At 41.5% G+C, this 18025-nt stretch overlaps 1 protein-coding gene across 1 annotated transcript; it reads left to right on the top strand.

Moving 5' to 3' along the window:
- The first annotated feature begins 1847 nt into the window (after window positions 1-1847).
- On the top strand, window positions 1848-16121 carry LOC311304352 (uncharacterized protein). The gene is made up of 4 exons (XM_084431311.1): window positions 1848-2108; window positions 2250-2405; window positions 2541-2636; window positions 15402-16121. Exons 1-4 carry the CDS (start codon window positions 2073-2075, stop codon window positions 15609-15611), a joined length of 498 nt encoding a protein of 165 aa, XP_084287437.1. The 5' UTR covers window positions 1848-2072; the 3' UTR covers window positions 15612-16121.
- Window positions 16122-18025: the final 1904 nt, after the last annotated feature.

Here is an 18025-nt window from a genome sequence, read left to right as displayed (position 1 = left end):
ATTATTATTTGAAATATACTCAATGATGATGGTTTATATAGTGTATAATATAATACAACATTTAAATTAGTTTTTACTTATTTGTCAGTCCCTCTCCCTCTCCCTCTCCCCTCCCTCTCCCTCTCCCTCTCCCTCTCTCTCTCTCTCTCCCTCTCCCTCTCCCTCTCCCTCTCCCTCTCCCTCTCCCTCTCCCTCTCTCTCTCTCTCTCTCCCTCTCTCTCCCTCTCCCCTCCCCTCCCTCTCCCCTCCCCTCCCTCTCCCCTCCCCTCCCTCTCCCTCTCCCCTCCCTCTCTCTCCCTCTCCCTCTCCCAGAGTACTGAGTAAAAGGGGGATGGGAGGGGAGGGGAGGGGGGATAGGTCAGTGTTTTACTGTACTAATAGAGATAGACAGATGAGACAGGGCAGTAAGGAGGACGACAACGCACAGGGTAAGTTAAATTTTTTTAGCAAAATCTTTCCTGTAAAAAGTTATTTTTTTGACCTTGTAAATAATGGAAACATTATTCAAGTATGTTTTACAAACAAATACTATTATTTACTTAAAAATGGCATGTTTAATTCAGTACATTAATTGCAGTTTCTTTGTCATTTATTGTTCTAAAATACATATGTAAATTTAAATACAATCTCCTAAGTAATATTTACTTAGTGTTCGCCATCTAATCAAATCACACCAAAAAATGAGCAACTCAAGTAAAATGTATACAGCAAGATAATTGATGCCCATGCGTCTTTGGATCCGAGTCCGAAAGGAAGGGACACTTCACGACGGCTAATGTGAATTTTACCACGGTAAGTTATTAATATGCTTATTAATTAACTATGTTTGGAGAAAAAATATCTGCAGTCCCAGTGGTTTGTGCCTACCGTTTCTTTTTTATCGAGTTACAGATGTTCATGTTAATAATGTTAACAGATTTTTGGATAACGTTCAAACGTAATCTTAGTTTTGTTTTGTTAAACACATGGATGACAGAGTTAAATCACCACTAAATGAAGCTATTAATGTAGTTGACAGAGTTTGCGATTTACACCACCATCCGTTATTAGCAAACGGCATCTCTGTCGAGCATAAGTTTTATATATAGCCTAATGTTAATCTTGTCAGACGATTATTGTAAAAATGAGTTTTAACATCCGTGCAAACTTTGCTCGAGGCTTTGCCCTGTCGTGTTCGAGCATTCTGTCCCAGAAAAGTTTGAGCTGCCGAATTGTAATAATCACCCTGTTTTTCGCGTATCACAGGATTAATGTTATTTTTTAAAATGCACGTGTACAAGGCAAATATTACCTTGAACTTTATTTAGACACAAGTCTAAATGCTTGTTTAAATAAATCTTAATTACTTAACAATCAACCTTATTTAAGTTGTAAAGCCTGTATTTTATTTCATGGTGTTCTTTTACTGACCAACATCCACTTTACACGTGGTTGATATCTACAAGCAGTTGGAGATTCTAATTTGTTTCCATATGAGTGTTAACTGTTACTCTTGAGTAAAAAAAGTTAGTGTAGTTTAAAATACTATGATAAATGATTCAAAATACAATGACACCGACAAATTATTACATTTTAATTTACATAACTGCATAGCCACAGTCAATGAATTGTAAAGGTAAATTTAGTTGTAAGCGTACTTCATGTCAGTAAGATCAGTACATTTATTTACAATTGTTAAAAAAATTATTCTGACATGAACATTTCTTACATTCTTTTGCAGATATTGCTCTCACTATTCAAGCTAATGCAAGGTAAGTTGGCAATACTTTATTACAGCACACCTCACAGATAGATAGCAATAAGTAGCCTATGCATTCACATGCATCGTTTGTTTACTGTAGGTGCCAGAGCAGAAGACAAATGAAAACCCCACTCCAAAAGGCTTCAAAAGACCTAGGAAGGCTGAAGTAAATTACTTGCCACCATTTCCATTTGGGGAAACAGGAGAAAGTTTAGAGAAGGCGAGACTAGATCTCCTTAATGAAAAAAAAAAACATAATTGTTGAGAAAATGGAGAAGACTTTCTCCTATTGAAGAACAGAAGTAAGGACTGCCCTGCTGGTTAAGATTTCATGGAGAGATGGCCAGCCCTTTTCTGTGAATCTGAGGTATTTAGTTCTTTTCGTTATTGGCCTAATATGCAGTGATTTCAAATAAAAAAAATTTTTAAGTGCAATAAAAATGTTTTACCAGTGCACTCAACTCTAATCATCACTTGATTGTGTTACATTTTCTTTTCTTTGTTTTAGATCAAGAATGAATTCAGAAGAATCACCACAATTTCCTTGGAGCGTACATTCTTGGAAAAGCTGGACTTCTATACTCCAAAACTCCTGGCTTTGTTTGAGATGAAGGGTGGGGTTGCTGGCATAAGAAGTAGACATTTGCTGGATTCACTCAGCCAGGTAAAATGTTTTTTTTTTTTTACAATTGTGAATTACTCATGTGATGATATGCTGCTTCCTGACTCTGTAAATATGTTGTTATATGTAGATGTATACGCATTTAATGTTCACTGCATTTACTTCTGTTTTTAACAGCAAGAAGATAGGCTTGAAGATAGGCGAGACGTTGTGATTCGCTGCCTCCTGTCTTTCCTGGGAGAATCAGCTGAGGAGCTCATTGAAGACCACCAGGTAGTACAGTTCAATTAAATTCACATTTATTTGTATAGTGATTTTTACAGTGTACAATGTTACAAGGCAGCTTTACAAAAAACACAATGTTGAATGATCAATAAATTGAAACAAATCAAAGAAAAAGCAATAATCAATTAATAGTGCTGACTTTGTTTGAAGTCCTTGCATGGCCTGGCGTCATCATTGCACAAGTCTTGGGTCATCTAACGTCTTACTGGGAGGCGGGGTCCAGACATGGATATACAATAATTAGTAGGGATGTCCCGATACCACTTTTTCACTTCCGATACCGATGCCGCAGCTTTGGCTATTTGCCGATACCGATATCAATCCGATATTTTTATTTTATTCTTGAACTAATACTAATAATAATAAAATATATGGAAGCACTTTGCTCAATTAGCCAGATAAAAACATCTCACTCAAATGGAGAACAAATACTTCTCCAGTATATAGTCCACAACAACAGTTGATAATGAAAGACTGCCACCCTTTATTCAAAAGACCTTGAGATATGTTTGGTAATTAGGGATGTCCCGATACCGATACTGGCATCAGGGATCGGGCCGATACTGTCCTCATATACTCTACTCGTACTCATAAAAATTTGCCGATACCACGTAGGGGAGCGCGGGGCACAACGTAACACGGGGCTAGTTGTAACACGCTTGTTTTAAATACTTCCGCACATGCTTGGATGACGAAACTTTGTGTATTTACTAGTTGCCACATCAACACTATATAGGAAAAAAAAATCTGCCAAAATTTCTATTTTTTGTGTTTATTTAAAATTAGACAAATCTGATATTATTTTAATCTCCAAGATGTTATTTAACAGTTGAGATAGCTCTTCAATGCTTCGCTAACTAGCAGAAGACACTAGCCGGGTTTAAATCCCAGTTGTGCAGGCGGGGGCATGTTGTCACACTGCGTTACAATGTGCCCCTATTAGAAATATGCTATTATATTCTATACTTTTATTAATTTTATTGAGAAAACGTGAGAAAAAGGTGAATAAAGACTGAGAGTCAATGTTCAGAAAGTACTAATTATTTATTTGTTTTGAACTATGTTGTATAGCTGTGTTTTCATGTGTTCGTAGTCAAAACTCAAAAATGAGTTTATATTTAATTATCAAAAATTGACATTATTTTATATGAAAATGTTTTTTAATTGTATTTTATTTAGAAAATATTTTAGTTTGTTTTGTATATTTTTTTTTTTATTAGATCAGATAACATTTTAAGCTGTCATATGTTATGTTACAATGTGCCCCTCACATGTTACAATGGGGCATGTTGTCACATTTCACTTCCATTCTTTCGGGGTATATCAAGAAAAAAGTATATACTGTATTAATAAAACAAAAACACATAATTGTACTAGACATGTGGGAAATTAATGTGGGAAAAAATAAATACTCTGAACCATAAGTAGATTTACACAAACTGAGAAAGTCAAAAAGCGTTACTTTGTGCCCCGTTCTCCCCTATACTTTGCAAAACGAAACTGGCCGCCGCGAGTGCTTTGTGGAGGTGAACTGAGGCATAGAAAAGTATAATGTCGGCGGTTTGGGCTCATTTCACAGGGTTCGTACAAGGTGCGTGTGTATAGTAACAGCTGTGGTGCGCGAGCTGATAAGAGAAAAACGCGCAGTGGATTAAGTGCGCAACGGCACAGACGCGCGAGCCGGTCGAGCACATCCCTTTAAACAGACATTAGTGGAAAGTTTGTTCAGTCGGATGTCAATGGCAAAGAAAATAAAACGAGGCATGTAGCTTATTAACGTTAACTGACGAGAGAGAGATAGAGAGCGAGCGCACTTCTGTTGAATGCTCTTGATTGCTGATCGTTCACTCACTCAGCACATGTTATTTGGATGAAAAAACTATATCGTATATGTAAGTAAAGTAAAACATGAACTGTTACCTGATTTAAGTAGGCTATAACGCGTGGTTTCCTACATCATTACAGGACGTGTGCAGGTCAAGAAGTTCCATGAACGCAAACATCCGAAGCGCGCGCCCCGCAAACCAGCGTCTCGGCACACGAATACTGAATTAAATTGTCTTTCACATCTTGCGCTTGTACGGACGAATTCACACAAAATTATGTAAAAACGCCCGTCTTGGCGAGTATCCTATAGTAAACAAAGTCGGTTATATCTCAAATGAACAGTAACCATGTTCAAATGCGGTCCGTGCGCTCGGTCTTAAAGGGGCAGCAGTGTGATAAACCTGCTTGTGTTTTAATGTTAATCAAACAAAGGACAAAGAAATACTCACTGCTCTTGACTAAATAGGCTACCCTTTTCAACTTTACAAAAACATCTATCTATATAATTTATACAGTAATGAATATGCTTTTTTTCCACATTTGATTACTTTCAAATTTCTGTAGGCCTACCTGTTAGATCTACCTGAAAAACTCTAAAAACACTGTTTATTTCATTTGTAGCCTTTCTTTGTTCTATTGTATTTATTTGTCCTATTTGTAATTTGATTGTTTGTTCTTATTTTGTTACTGACTGCTTACTTGTTTTAAATTCACATTAATTAGGCTGGTAGTTTTTGTTGTAGTATCAAAATTGGATTAAATAATTGATATTTCACTGGTTTTAATAATAATAATAATTCATTACATTTTATATAGCGCTTTTCTCAGCACTCAAAGCGCTTTACATAGAAGGGGGGGGGGGGGGGGGGGGATCTCCTCAACCACCACCAATGTGCAGCATCCACTTGGATGATGCGACGGCAGCCATATTGCGCCAGAACGCTCACCACACACCAGCTTACTGGTGGAGAGGAGACAGTGATGAAGCCAATCAGTATATGAGGATGATTAGGAGGCCATGATGGACAGAGGCCAAGGGGCAAATTTGGCCAGGATGCCGGGGTTACACCCCTACTCTTTCGAAAGACATCCTGGGATTTTTAATGACCACAGAGAGTCAGGACCTCGATTTTACGTCTCATCCGAAGGACGGTTTTGACAAACATTTGGAGCGCTGACCCGATCCTCAGCACTGAGCCCTGAAGCAGCTCTAAATATGTGTTGTGGCTATTAAATGAAAGATAAAATATGATAGAGCAATAGAATGAACAGTGACAGTAACAGAACGCTCATACAATGCATTTTAGCAGGCTTAATTAAGCATGAAAATAACTGAAAGAAATATATATTTGATGAACAAATTAAGCCAACTAATATGATGTATATTCTTTTGGTTTATCTACTAATACATTTAAAAATTACAAATGCAGTGAAAATTCAGGTATCGGTTACGGTATCGGTATCTGCAAGTACCAAAAATCAAAGTATCGGTATCGGACTCGTTCTGCAAAAAGTGGTATCGGGACATCCCTATTGGTAATTGTACCTGAATGAATTTAAAATTAATTTGATATATTTCAGATCAATATATTTGTTTCCTTAAAATTTTAATTAACTTTAACTTTATACTCATCTGAATTATAAATATTTTATTTCTGTATAAAATAATACTACCATTAAAAACACATTTGATTTTCTTTTTTAATCAATGTAGAATGTGTAACTTAAAAACAAAAAGATTAGTGCTCTGTTTTAGGACAGTTTAAACAGTGTGTGCGTGTGATTTTGGTTGGGTGACAGTTGTAGGTTACAGTTTGACAAGAGTTTACAGTTTGACAAAAGCACAATGTTGTGTTTTACACAAATATACGTAGGCTAAACACTTTGCAGTTTTAATGATGACAGGGTTCCCGCGGGGTCTTAAAAAGTCTTAAATTCTGAACTTTAAATTTAAGGCCTTAAAACGTCTTAAAAACAGACAGATTTTCATCCGCGGTCTTAAATTTCATTTAGTCAGGTCTTAAAAAAGATTTTACCCTCGTTCATTTCCAGAAACGCTGGCCGCAGAAAGTTATTACAAAGTAGCAAAAAAGTATCTAAGTCGCTCGCCAAGAGGCAGTTCACATATCACGTCTTTTTCGCGCTCAAGTTCATTCAAATGTAGGCGCGCTTATAATTGAAGTGACGCACTCGTTTTTTTCCAGGAGCAGCAACATGAAAAAAGACATGAAGGATGCGGGTGCACCCAAACACTACGAGTGTTTTTCTCTTCTCCGTAAATAAATCTTGTAACAGAGCTACAGCAAGTGTTTTTCGGCGGTGGAAATCCATTAGCCACTAAAACTTTTTTGTCATTGTGGAGAGCGCAGTGCATGGTTGCATAGCAACGACAGATGCCACGGGAAAATCGGACCGAATTTTACTATTAATAATAAAAGATAAGCTTAACTGTATTGTAAATGTCAGTCAATCATTTTTTATAAAAAGAATGAGTCAAAAAAGATAAATTAAAGTCTGAAATATGTGAGGTTTATCTTTTTATAAAAACCTTTTTTGTCAACTTTATTTGAACTTGTACATGTTAGTATATAACATGTCGCAAGACACTTTTAAAATCTGGCTATCATTTTTAATCGTATTTAATGTTTATGTTAGTGTGTATTGATGCTAATTTTATTTGTTATTTGCTGTTTTTCGACATAAAACTTGGTGAATTGATTTCATTGTGTAGTATTAGTACATTTACATTTATTCATTTAGCTGACGCTTTTATCCAAAGCGACTTACAATTGCTATATATGTCAGAGGTCGCACGCCTCTGGAGCAACTAGGGGTTAAGTGTCTTGCTCAGGGACACATTGGTGTCTCACAGTGGATTCGAACCCGGGTCTCTCACACCAAAGGCATGTGTCTTATCCATTGCGCCACCACCACCATTGGCTTATACACCATTGTTACACATAGTACTCTTTGAACAGGATTCTGTGATAACAGTGGTAATTTTTGGCACTATAATAATTAAATTAAATGTTCATGCCATTTCATCTCTAGTTATGATCAACTAAAATCAACTAATTATGTGTTTTTTACAGTAGGCCTATAATATGCAAAGTACAATTTTCTATAAAAAAATTATATCTGACTCTGTTCTTTTCTCTGACACGCGTTGTTGGGTCTGGAAGGTTACTAATGTGATTGCTTTATCTGTAAATTAAGTTAATGCTTTTTCAATTACTGAATTCATTGAAATAAAATGAATTCTTTGATTTGAATATTTTTTTGGCAATGCGTCGTGTAGGTCTTAAATTTTAATCTTTATGGTCTTAAAATGTCTTAAAAAGGTCTTAAATTTGACTAACTGAAACCTGCAGGAACCCTGTGATGTCCTGTATGAACAAAATGACGGAGTATGTTTTTATGTTTCCACTGTTCGATCGCGCCCGTGCCTCTCTCTCTCTGACACACACACAGCATTTCAGCATTGCAATCTTGACATCGCAGCCTGTTCATTATGCTGCGTTCACACCAAACGTGAATAGAGCGTCAAATTCGCGTCTATCGTGTCTAGTTCGACGCTTGAACATGTTGAATCCATTCGCCCGTATGCGAGCGTTTGAAGCGAAATAGATGCGCGTTCAGAGCTAAGGCGGGGCTACAGATTAGGTGTCCCTAAAGATTAAAGAACCCGCATATGTCTATGCGCGTATCTAACAGTAGTTCCGCATTACATTAATTAATGTGCACGCAAGTTTTATTTATTTTTATACCGTGTATTCTCCGTGTAAATCCATGCACCGAACCATGACGCACGTACCGTTTCGGTTCAATACGAATACATACCGTTCCACCCCTAATAGGTATCGGATCTGATCATATATTTTTTCTCCCCTCCGATCTCCGATCTAGCATTCTGGGCCAGTATTGGCACGATACCGATGACGTGGATCGGATCGGGACATCCCTAATAATTAGTGTAGCAGCTAGCAGTTAGCTGGCTACATACACAGCTACATCCATTTCTATTTTTCCTTGATTTTGGATATAGACAGTGGTTTGACTGATATACTGTATTTGTGTTATGTGTTAGATGTTCTTTTTATTCCTGAGCCATTAAACCGTCTACAAGGAAATCTTCCACAATCTTTCTTTTTGCAGAATTTTCTGCATATTTGAACCCTGTCAAGCACTGACGATGATGCTGAGATCCATGTTTTTCTACTGAGGAAAATTGAAAGGCTTATACACCATTGTTACAAAACGTACTCGGTTACTAACGTAACCTCGGTTCTCTCTAGAAGAGGGAACGAGTACTGCGTAATATCTTACGCTATGGAGAAATCTCTTTTCCGCGAGATATTGAAGCCAAAAATTGGACGTGGCCTTGGGCTATAAATATAGCTCGAGAGGCTGGTATAGCTGGTTTTTCATCGCCGGAGCGAACCAGAGCGTGTTGCAGGCACGGCAAGATACGCAGTACTCGTTCCCTCTTCTAGAGAGAACCAAGGTTACGTTAGTAACCGAGTACGTTCTCTTACGAGAGGTTCTCTCGTACTGCGTAATATCTTACGCTATGGGGAACACAGTGTAAAACGCTGTGCGTGCTGAGATCCAGTACCAAAGTCCCAAGGGCAGGTGCCCGGGGCCCATAAAGTACATGATCATCAGGGACTCACAGAGAGTCCAGGAAGAGGGGCTAGAATAGCATCATTCCTGTAATAAATAGCATCCTAAAAGGAGCAATTATATAGATAGTGTTTCACACACAGCCAGGGCGAAAACTCGGCCTAGTCTGGTGAATATTATGGGTCTTACACACTGCCCATAGAGCTGCATGATCGATCAGCGAGCATTGCTCAAGCAGTTTCAGTATTCTGGGCCGAAAACATCGGGGCAGACAATACCGATTTATCAGACCGAAAGCAGCTTAGCCTGCAAAGCGGGAACCTCTAGGTTATAAAACCTTATAAATGTAGACGGGGAGGCCCAGCCTGCCGCCATACAGATATCTTGTAAGGCAATCCCACTAGACCAAGCCCACGATGAGGCCATGCCTCTCGTGGAGTGCGCTCTAAAACCTAACGGGCACTGCAAGCCCTTAGAGGCGTAAGCCAGCGCTATAGCATCGACTATCCATCTGGATAGGCTCTGTTTCGACACGGCTAGTCCCTTAGAATGTCCGTTGAACGAGACAAAGAGCTGCTCTGTCTGATACCGATTTATCAGACCGAAAGCAGCTTAGCCTGCAAAGCGGGAACCTCTAGGTTATAAAACCTTATAAATGTAGACGGGGAGGCCCAGCCTGCCGCCATACAGATATCTTGTAAGGCAATCCCACTAGACCAAGCCCACGATGAGGCCATGCCTCTCGTGGAGTGCGCTCTAAAACCTAACGGGCACTGCATGCCCTTAGAGGCGTAAGCCAGCGCTATAGCATCGACTATCCATCTGGATAGGCTCTGTTTCGACACGGCTAGTCCCTTAGAACGTCCGTTGAACGAGACAAAGAGCTGCTCTGTCTGTCTGAAGACAGATGAGCGAGACACATAAGCCCTTAATGCCCTGACCGGGCAAAGGAAGCTGGCGTCCTTCTCCTCGTTAGAGACCGGCAGGGCTAACAGGGAAATCACCTGAGACCTGAACGGTGTGTTGAGGGATTTAGGAACTTACCCGTGCCTCAGTTTGAGTATGACTTTCGAGTCATTTGGCCCAAACTCCATACATGTCGCGCTCTCAGTTGTAAGTCCCCAATACGCTTCACTGAAGCGAGAGCCAGAAGAAACACTGTCTTGAAAGACAAGTGTTTGATATCCACTGATTGGATTGGCTCGAATGGGGCACCTTTCATGGCCTCCAAGACCGTGGAAAGGTCCCATATGGGAACTGAGGGAGGTCTGGGAGGATTTAACCTCTTAGCTCCTCTAAGGAAGCGAATGACCAGATCGTTCCTTCCAAGTGACTGGCCAAGCGTTGGTTTAGTAAACGCTGCTATAGCCGCCACGTAAACCTTGAGCGTTGATGGGGTCCTGCCCTTATCCAGTAGCTCTTGCAGGAAGGAGAGAACCTCCGTCACCCCACAATCTGGGGGTGATATGCCACGGACTGTGCACCAGCTAGAGAACACAGACCATTTTGAGGAATAGAGCTGTCTCGTAGAGGGGGCTCTAGCCTGCGTGATCGTGTTTAACACTCCCTCCGGGAGGCTAGCGGGTACCCGTTGATGGCCCACGCATGTAGGGACCAAAGCTCCGGGCGAGGATGCCAGATCGAGCCCCTGGCTTGAGAGAGGAGGTTCGTCCTCACTGGTATCGGCCATGGGGCAGTGCTTGTCAGCTGCATCAGAACTGGGAACCAGGCCTGGTTCTTCCAGAATGGAGCTACTAGTAGCACCGAGCATCCGTTTTCCCTGATCCGCTCTAATACCTGAGGTAGGAGCGCGATGGGGGGAAAAGCATAGAGCGGGCAGCGGGGCCAGAAATTTCGGACAGTGAGCGTTTTCTTGAGACGCAAACAGGTCTACTTCCACTCTGCCGAATGTCTCCCACAGCAGCTGGACTGTCTGTGGGTGTAAAGACCATTCTCCTGCTGGAACATTGTTCCTGGACAGTCTGTCTGGTCCAACATTCAGGTGGCTGGGCACGTGCGCTGCTCTCAGCGAGCGCAGATTGTGCTGAGCCCAGACCAGGAGGCGTTCTGTCAGCCTGTAAAGGTTTCGGGACTTGATACCTCCCTGGCGATTTATATAGGCCACCACTGACATGTTGTCCGAACGGACCAAGATGTGGTGCCCTGCTATCTGGGGACAAAAGCGCCTCAGCGCGTTGTCGACTGCTATCATTTCCAAGCAGTTTATGTGTAGAAGCTTTTCCCATTATGACCACTGGCCAAAGAACGGTCTGCCCTCGAGCAGCGCTCCCCATCCCGAGGTGGAGGCGTCCGTAGACACCACCTTCACACTCGAGGAAGTCCCCAGGCTTACACCTGACTGGTACCAGTCGATCGCTTTCCAAGGTTTCAGAGCTGAGACGCATTTCTGATCGACCTTGAGGCGACAAAGACCGGCGGTCCACGCTCGGCGCGGCACTCGCGCTTTTAACCAGAACTGCAGTGGGCGCATGCGAAGCAGACCCAACTGAAGTACTGATGATGCTGAGGCCATGAGACCCAGCATCTTTTGAAACTTTCTGAGCTGGACTATAGTGCCGCAGCGGAAGGTTTCCGTCATGCGCTGAATGTCCAGTCTGCGCTGTGGTGATAGCTGAGCTGTCATAGACAGCGAGTCCAGTTCTGTGCCCAGAAAAGATATTCTCTGACTGGGAGACAGTGAACTCTTCGCCCAATTGACTTTGAGACCCAGGTTCTCGAGATGTTCGAGTAACATGGTCCTGTGTTCTATGAGCTCTGAGTGAGACTGAGCTAGAACCAGCCAATCGTCCAAGTAGTTCAAAACTCGCATTCCCCGAAGTTTCAGGGGAGTGAGGGCCGCGTCCATGCACATCGTGAATGTACGGGTGCTAGGGACAGGCCAAATGGTAGGACTGTGTATTGATATGCCTGGCCCTCGAAGGCGAATCTCAAAAATCGCCTGTGACATGACGCTATTTGTATTTGAAAATACGCGTCCTTCAGATTTATTGACACAAACCAGTCCCCTTGGCGAATTTGCGAGAGGATTTTCCTGGTTGTGAGCATTTTGAACTGGCGCTTTGCAAGCGCTTTGTTCAGCTGTCTTAGATCTAGAATGGGTCTGAGACCCCCGTCTTTTTTCGGTACCAGAAAATATCTGCTGTACAGACCCCCTTCGCTCTGAGCTTGAGATAAAGGCTCTATGGCCCCTTTGCTCAACAGTTTCGCAATCTCGGTTCGAAGTAGATGTGCTACTTCCTTTTTCACAACTGCGGGGGCGTCGAGCAAACTGTAGCGAATAGCCTCTTTCTATAACGTTCAGCACCCATTCTGATACCCCGGGAAGCTTTGCCCATGCATTCGCATGAATAGCTAGGGGTTGAATGAGATCTGGGCTCTGGCCGTGACATAGTGGCGGCCGGAGAGCTTCTGTATGCTGTAACATAGACGGCGTGCTTGCAGCGTTTGAGGCGGGGGGGGGGGCGCGCTCGACTCTCTTTGGGCGGATAGCTGAGAGAGAGCGAGCGGGGGGAACCCCGTGGGGTTTGTCATGTCTGTGAGTGAATGTGGGCACAGAACAGCGGGCACATTTACTGCACTGAAAACACCGTCGGCCTGAGCTGACTGTATGTGTGTTGGTTTCGTTTTTACAGAAAACCGAAAGACATGCAGTGTGTAGTGTTTGTGGGCACTGGATCGTGGGCACATTCACTACATTTAATGCACAATCGACATGAGTCGATTTTATGTGCGTGAGCCCTGTGGGGCGGGCTGTGTCTGTGTGTAGGAATGAGCACTGGGCAGTGGGCCATCGGCCGTGGCTGGACATTTAACGCACAATCGACATGAGCCGATTTTATTTGTGCGAGCCCTGGGCTGGTCATGTCTGTGAATGAATGTGGGCGCGGGACAGCGGGCACATTTACTACACTGAGAACACCGTCGGCTTGAGCCGACTGTATGTGCGTTGGTTTCGTTTTTACAGAAACCGTGAGACATGCAGTGTGCAGTGTTTGTGGGCACTGGGTCGTGGGCACATTCACTACATTTAATGCACAATCGACATGAGTCAATTTCATGTGTGCGAGCCCTGAAATGTGGCGGGCTGTGCTTGTGTGTAGGAATGAGCACTGGGTGTGGGCATTTTACTACACTCATAACACCATCGGCCGTGGCCGGAATACCAGAAATACACTCTTTATGAGATTTATCTGGACCAACGTGAAAACGGCGTTTTTGTGCAGGCAAACGGGCTGTGGTACCGGCTTGTTTCTGCAAAATACACTGGAACAGTCGCATTTTCTGGAACTGAACGAGCGGGAAGTTTTGGTGAAAGTCTGGCCGCAGCGGGACTTGAACACTGTCGCTTTCCTAGGCGGGCTAGGAAGACTTTGAGGCCTCGTTTTTAGAAACGGTGTTTGGGTGCAGGCGAGCAGGTAGTACAACGTGCTCGTTGGCTGCAAAATACACATCTGCAGTCGCCTTTTAAGGGAACTTGACAGAGCGAAAGCCTTGACGGCATAATTTTATCTGCCGGCAGACCCGGGATTCGAACATGGGTCTCTGGCGCGAAAGCCTAAGATTCCGCCACTGAGCCACAGGGGGGAACATATAAGCTTTCAGTTAGCGCGAGCATATAAGAGAGCGTCAACACGTCTTGTGACGGCGTTTGTTTGCAGGCGTGCATGTATTATAACAGGCTCGTTTACTGCAATATTGACATTTCCAGTCGCCTGAACTTCAGAGGGGACTGAGAAATGTGTGAGAAAAAGGAGGTTGGTCCGGCCTCTGCGGGACTAAAAAACACTCTCTTTCCTCCTTTCGCCGGCGATGCACGCGAATGCGCACGGCAAGGGCGGGGTAGCTTTCTTGTAACGTAAAGAAAAACTAGCCCCGGGACCGTCCGCTCCTGACCTCTCTTGTGAACGGCACAGTTTGCGCGGCTCGAACAGAGGCAGAGCAGGTATCATCCCCCACAGACGCGGCTTCTTGGCTGATATCCACGACGGAAAGCGGCGGCAGACGGCGGCCGCTGTCCATCAGGAAGAGACTCTAGCGAAGCGGGTGAAGCAGGCGGGCGAACCGGCGAGCTTTTGCGGGTTGGGGGAGGTTCCGAGCACGGCTCTTTTTACGGCGCGGTACCGCGGCGGGCAGAGGTGCAGTCTCAGAAAAGGATGCCAGGCGAGTCCTCAGAGTCGCCATAGGCAGTAGCTCATGAGAGCTGCGTGAACCTCACCCAGGCAGGAAAGGGGCATCTTGAAAAAGACGCCCGGCTCTTTTAGTGCAATGAAGAGTGTGTGTCGCGGCGGCGAACACACACACACACACACACACAAAACACAGTAGCAGAGAAAAGGATATAACGCCGGATAGCGCAGCAGGAACGGCGGCTGAAGGCGGCGCGGTCAGCGGCTTCAGATGCAAGGCTCGTCCCGCTGAAAGGCTTTTTCTGACGGTGCGGCTTCTTCTCTCAGGATCCAGCGATGCGTGAGCTCCGCTGAAGAGATGAAAAATCAGCTATACCAGCCTCTCGAGTTATATTTATAGCCCAAGGCCACGCCCGTTTCGGCGGGACTTGACGCAAAAGCGCCCACATTGGAGCCGACGGGGCCTTTCGATAGGCTGCTGCAGTTGCCGCAGAGCAGCCAATAGGCGCGCGAGCTGTTTCGCCTATGTCTGCGTGCTGCCGCAACGCGTTTTACATTATTCCAAAATTAAGGATAATTTTTGGCTTCAATATCTCGCGGAAAAGAGATTTCCCCATAGCGTAAGATATTATGCAGTACGAGAGAACCTCTCGTAAGAGAACTTAAAGAACACCCAGTAATGGTCAAGAAGGCAGCACCATACATTTAAATGTCAGGTGTATGTAAACTTTTGGACAGGATTACCAGTGTAAATTGTTATTTTGTTTATATTTCTTATCTTTCATTTATATATTGTCTTTAGAAACCATTCAAATGTTTCCCAAAAGACATAATTTACACCAATTATCATTTCCAGAGGTTTACACCCTCCTGACTCTAAATGTACGGTGTTATTTTTATTAGCATCACTAAATGTTTCTATCTACTGTAATAATTGTGTATGAGTCTCATTATTGTGTTCAATGTAAAAGTATAACTTAACATCGTACAGTTCCTGCTGAAGAAACTGCATATTGGGTTTAAATATGCAGAAAATGCTAAAGATACTTAAGACTAGTGGACAGTTTGTCTCAGAACAGGAACCCATTGAGGAAAATTGAAAAATTGATACTATACAGTATTTTAACCACTTTGCACTGATTTGTGTATTTCACAGGATATCAGCAGAGACATGATTAAGGATACCTTCTCCAGTCATGTCATGAAAATCATCGCACTGAGCAGATCTGTAGAAGAGGAAGATGCCAGTATATCTGATGTCATCATTGTCATCGAGGGAACTGAGTTGCTGCTGGGATGTAAAAATCTCACAAATGCATGTCTTTCACTCATGGGCTGCATTTACTCCCTAAACTTAAAGGTATAGCGGAGGATTTTTTACTTTCGGGTGGATCACCTATACTATTGGTCCTCCTAATTGTCAATCATTCAGGTGAATCAATCAAACTTATTCAAAAAGTGGAGAGGGCGGGTCTTATCTAAAATTCGGAAAGATCCTCTACTATACCTTTAAGCAATCCCCCAAATCTGAGAAACATATTCGAAGTGTTATAGAAAATCTTTCTTGGGCTAGATGCTTTAAAATTTCCTCCAAAGGTTAACACTTTGCATAGAAAGCTTCTAATGTAATCTGCTAGTTGGGCACCACTTGCACTTATTTACACTACTTGTACTGTTGTTGTTTTTTTAAAGAAAGGTTGTTCGGAAAACAACTACAACTTCAACTACAGTACTGTTTAACATAACCATTCTTATGCATTTTAAGTAATGCTATTCTGCTGGAGACCATAGATGCAGAGTTTTATTATTATTCCCTTAGTTTAATCTTATTGAAATTAAAGTTAGCTAATGAAAGGCAGCAACTAGTTTGACATTATTTGCACTTTTACACTTTTGTATTTGATATCTGCAACTGATGTTGTTGTAAAATGTTTGTTTTATATGTTTATAGAAAGGTTTATGTTTAAATGTTTATGCATTTTAATGCACTGTGTGGTTGTTCTAAAAATCTCATAGAAATAAAAGTATTCAAGTAAAATGTATGTCAGTGTTATTTTATTGAACACCATTTAAATACATAAACAACATCAAGTACTGTTAAAATAATATTTAAAGTAAAGGTTACTCAATTTTAAATAAGATAACTAGGATTATTGTGTAAAAGAACATTTATAAGCATTACTTAAGTAAAATATATAAACAAACAGTCAATACAATTTACTGGGAAATTCCAAGTAAACTTTACTTGAGATTTAAAGCTACAGTTCCCTGCGTTTTTACTTGGGAATTCTATTGAAATTACTCACATTTTCTGAGTGAAAAAACTTTCCTAAATTTTTTCAAGTAAATCACAGAGTAACAGAGTAATCCTAACAGCTATCCAGTATATTAAAACTATTTTTATTGTATGTGATGTATTGTGATTGTCAAAACATTTTAGTAACTAATTTTATTAGGTTTAGTGACAACATGTTACAATGTTTATATGGTACAATTTCTGGTAAGCTAAGTTTTTTTTTTTTTATTGCTTGAAACAAATTTCAGGATTTCAATTCAGTTCAATTCTTGTGATTTGATTTAATATTGAGTAATTTGGATAAATATTAGGTACATAAGATAGGCGTTAATTTTTCTCAAAAAAAAAAAAAAAACCTCACCTAATGCTGTAAACATACAGAGAGCCTTATCAGCTGGTAGGCTAGTATTAAGGATAAAAATAACTCAAATTAAATATAATGCGTTTTTTATTATAATAACAACTTTATTTAATGATATAAGTAGAAATATAATAAATATGTAATATAGTAGCCTACACATATTTAGCTAAATACTCTCTTATGGTCATCAAATGGCTTTCCTGAGGTAAATGTTATGTGACAATTGTTCTCCAGCTGTTTTATTGACCCTTTCCGCAGTTAAAAAACACTGATTGATATGTATGATGAATATACATTTCGGTAAGTTGTACTGTTTCTTTTAACATTGTTCATTGTGTTTATTTACTATTAGCTAGTAGAGATGATCGGTTCACGTGCCGCTAGGGATCTGTCACGTCACATTTACAAACGCCAAAATGGTATTTATTGTTTGAATTTCGTAATAAAAGCGACAGAATCTGAGAGCTGACATTTTTTTAAATATCATAACTAACCTGCTCTGTCTAGTCTTTCGGTCTCCGTGTCCTCTTTGCTTCGCGATTTTTCTGTGCGTGAGAAAATGGATGTGTGGCGTGAGAGCGTGTGAAAAGTGTTAATTGCGTGAGTCTCACGGTGAATGCGTGAGAGTTGGCAGCTCTGCTAGATAGACTTGATCTGATCTGGTTTTTGCATTTCGATCGCATTTGTGTGTGTATGTGTGTGTGTGTAATTTTTTCCATTGAGGAAAAAAATTACATGTAAAAAAAACTGTCATAAGTCTGTGCTCCCAAGCTTCAAATTGATTATTGACTAAAGTTTAAAAAGTATGGAAGCCTGTTTCCGCCACAGTTTAGTCAAATACGATTTTATTAAAATACTACATGGCCAATTAAGGCGGGCATACACTGTGCGATGTCTGTGTGATTTCAGCAAGGTACTCACACTGAACGAGTAGATCGCATGCGATGTAAAGCCAAAGCTCAGGATTTATGTGCTCACACTACTGTAAAACTTTTCACTGTAAATTTACAGTAAAATACTGGCAGCTGGGTTGCCAGCCACATACTGTATTTTTACAGACCTAGTACTGTAAACAGCATTTACAGTACTGCACTGTAATTACAAAATACAGTACATACTGTAC

Source organism: Rutilus rutilus (assembly GCF_951802725.1).
Source record: "Rutilus rutilus genome assembly, chromosome: 14".
NCBI classification, from domain to species: domain Eukaryota; kingdom Metazoa; phylum Chordata; class Actinopteri; order Cypriniformes; family Leuciscidae; genus Rutilus; species Rutilus rutilus.
This window is presented reverse-complemented; position numbering and strand designations above follow the sequence as displayed.

Excerpts from the sequence above, each read along its gene's own strand:
- LOC311304352 (XM_084431311.1), top strand. The coding sequence starts at position 2,073 with ATGGAGAGATGGCCAGCCCTTTTCTGTGAATCTGAG. Across the intron at positions 2,109-2,249 it reads CCCTTTTCTGTGAATCTGAG|ATCAAGAATGAATTCAGAAG; the intron begins GTATTTAGTTCT and ends TCTTTGTTTTAG. Across the intron at positions 2,637-15,401 it reads AGCTCATTGAAGACCACCAG|GATATCAGCAGAGACATGAT; the intron begins GTAGTACAGTTC and ends TGTATTTCACAG.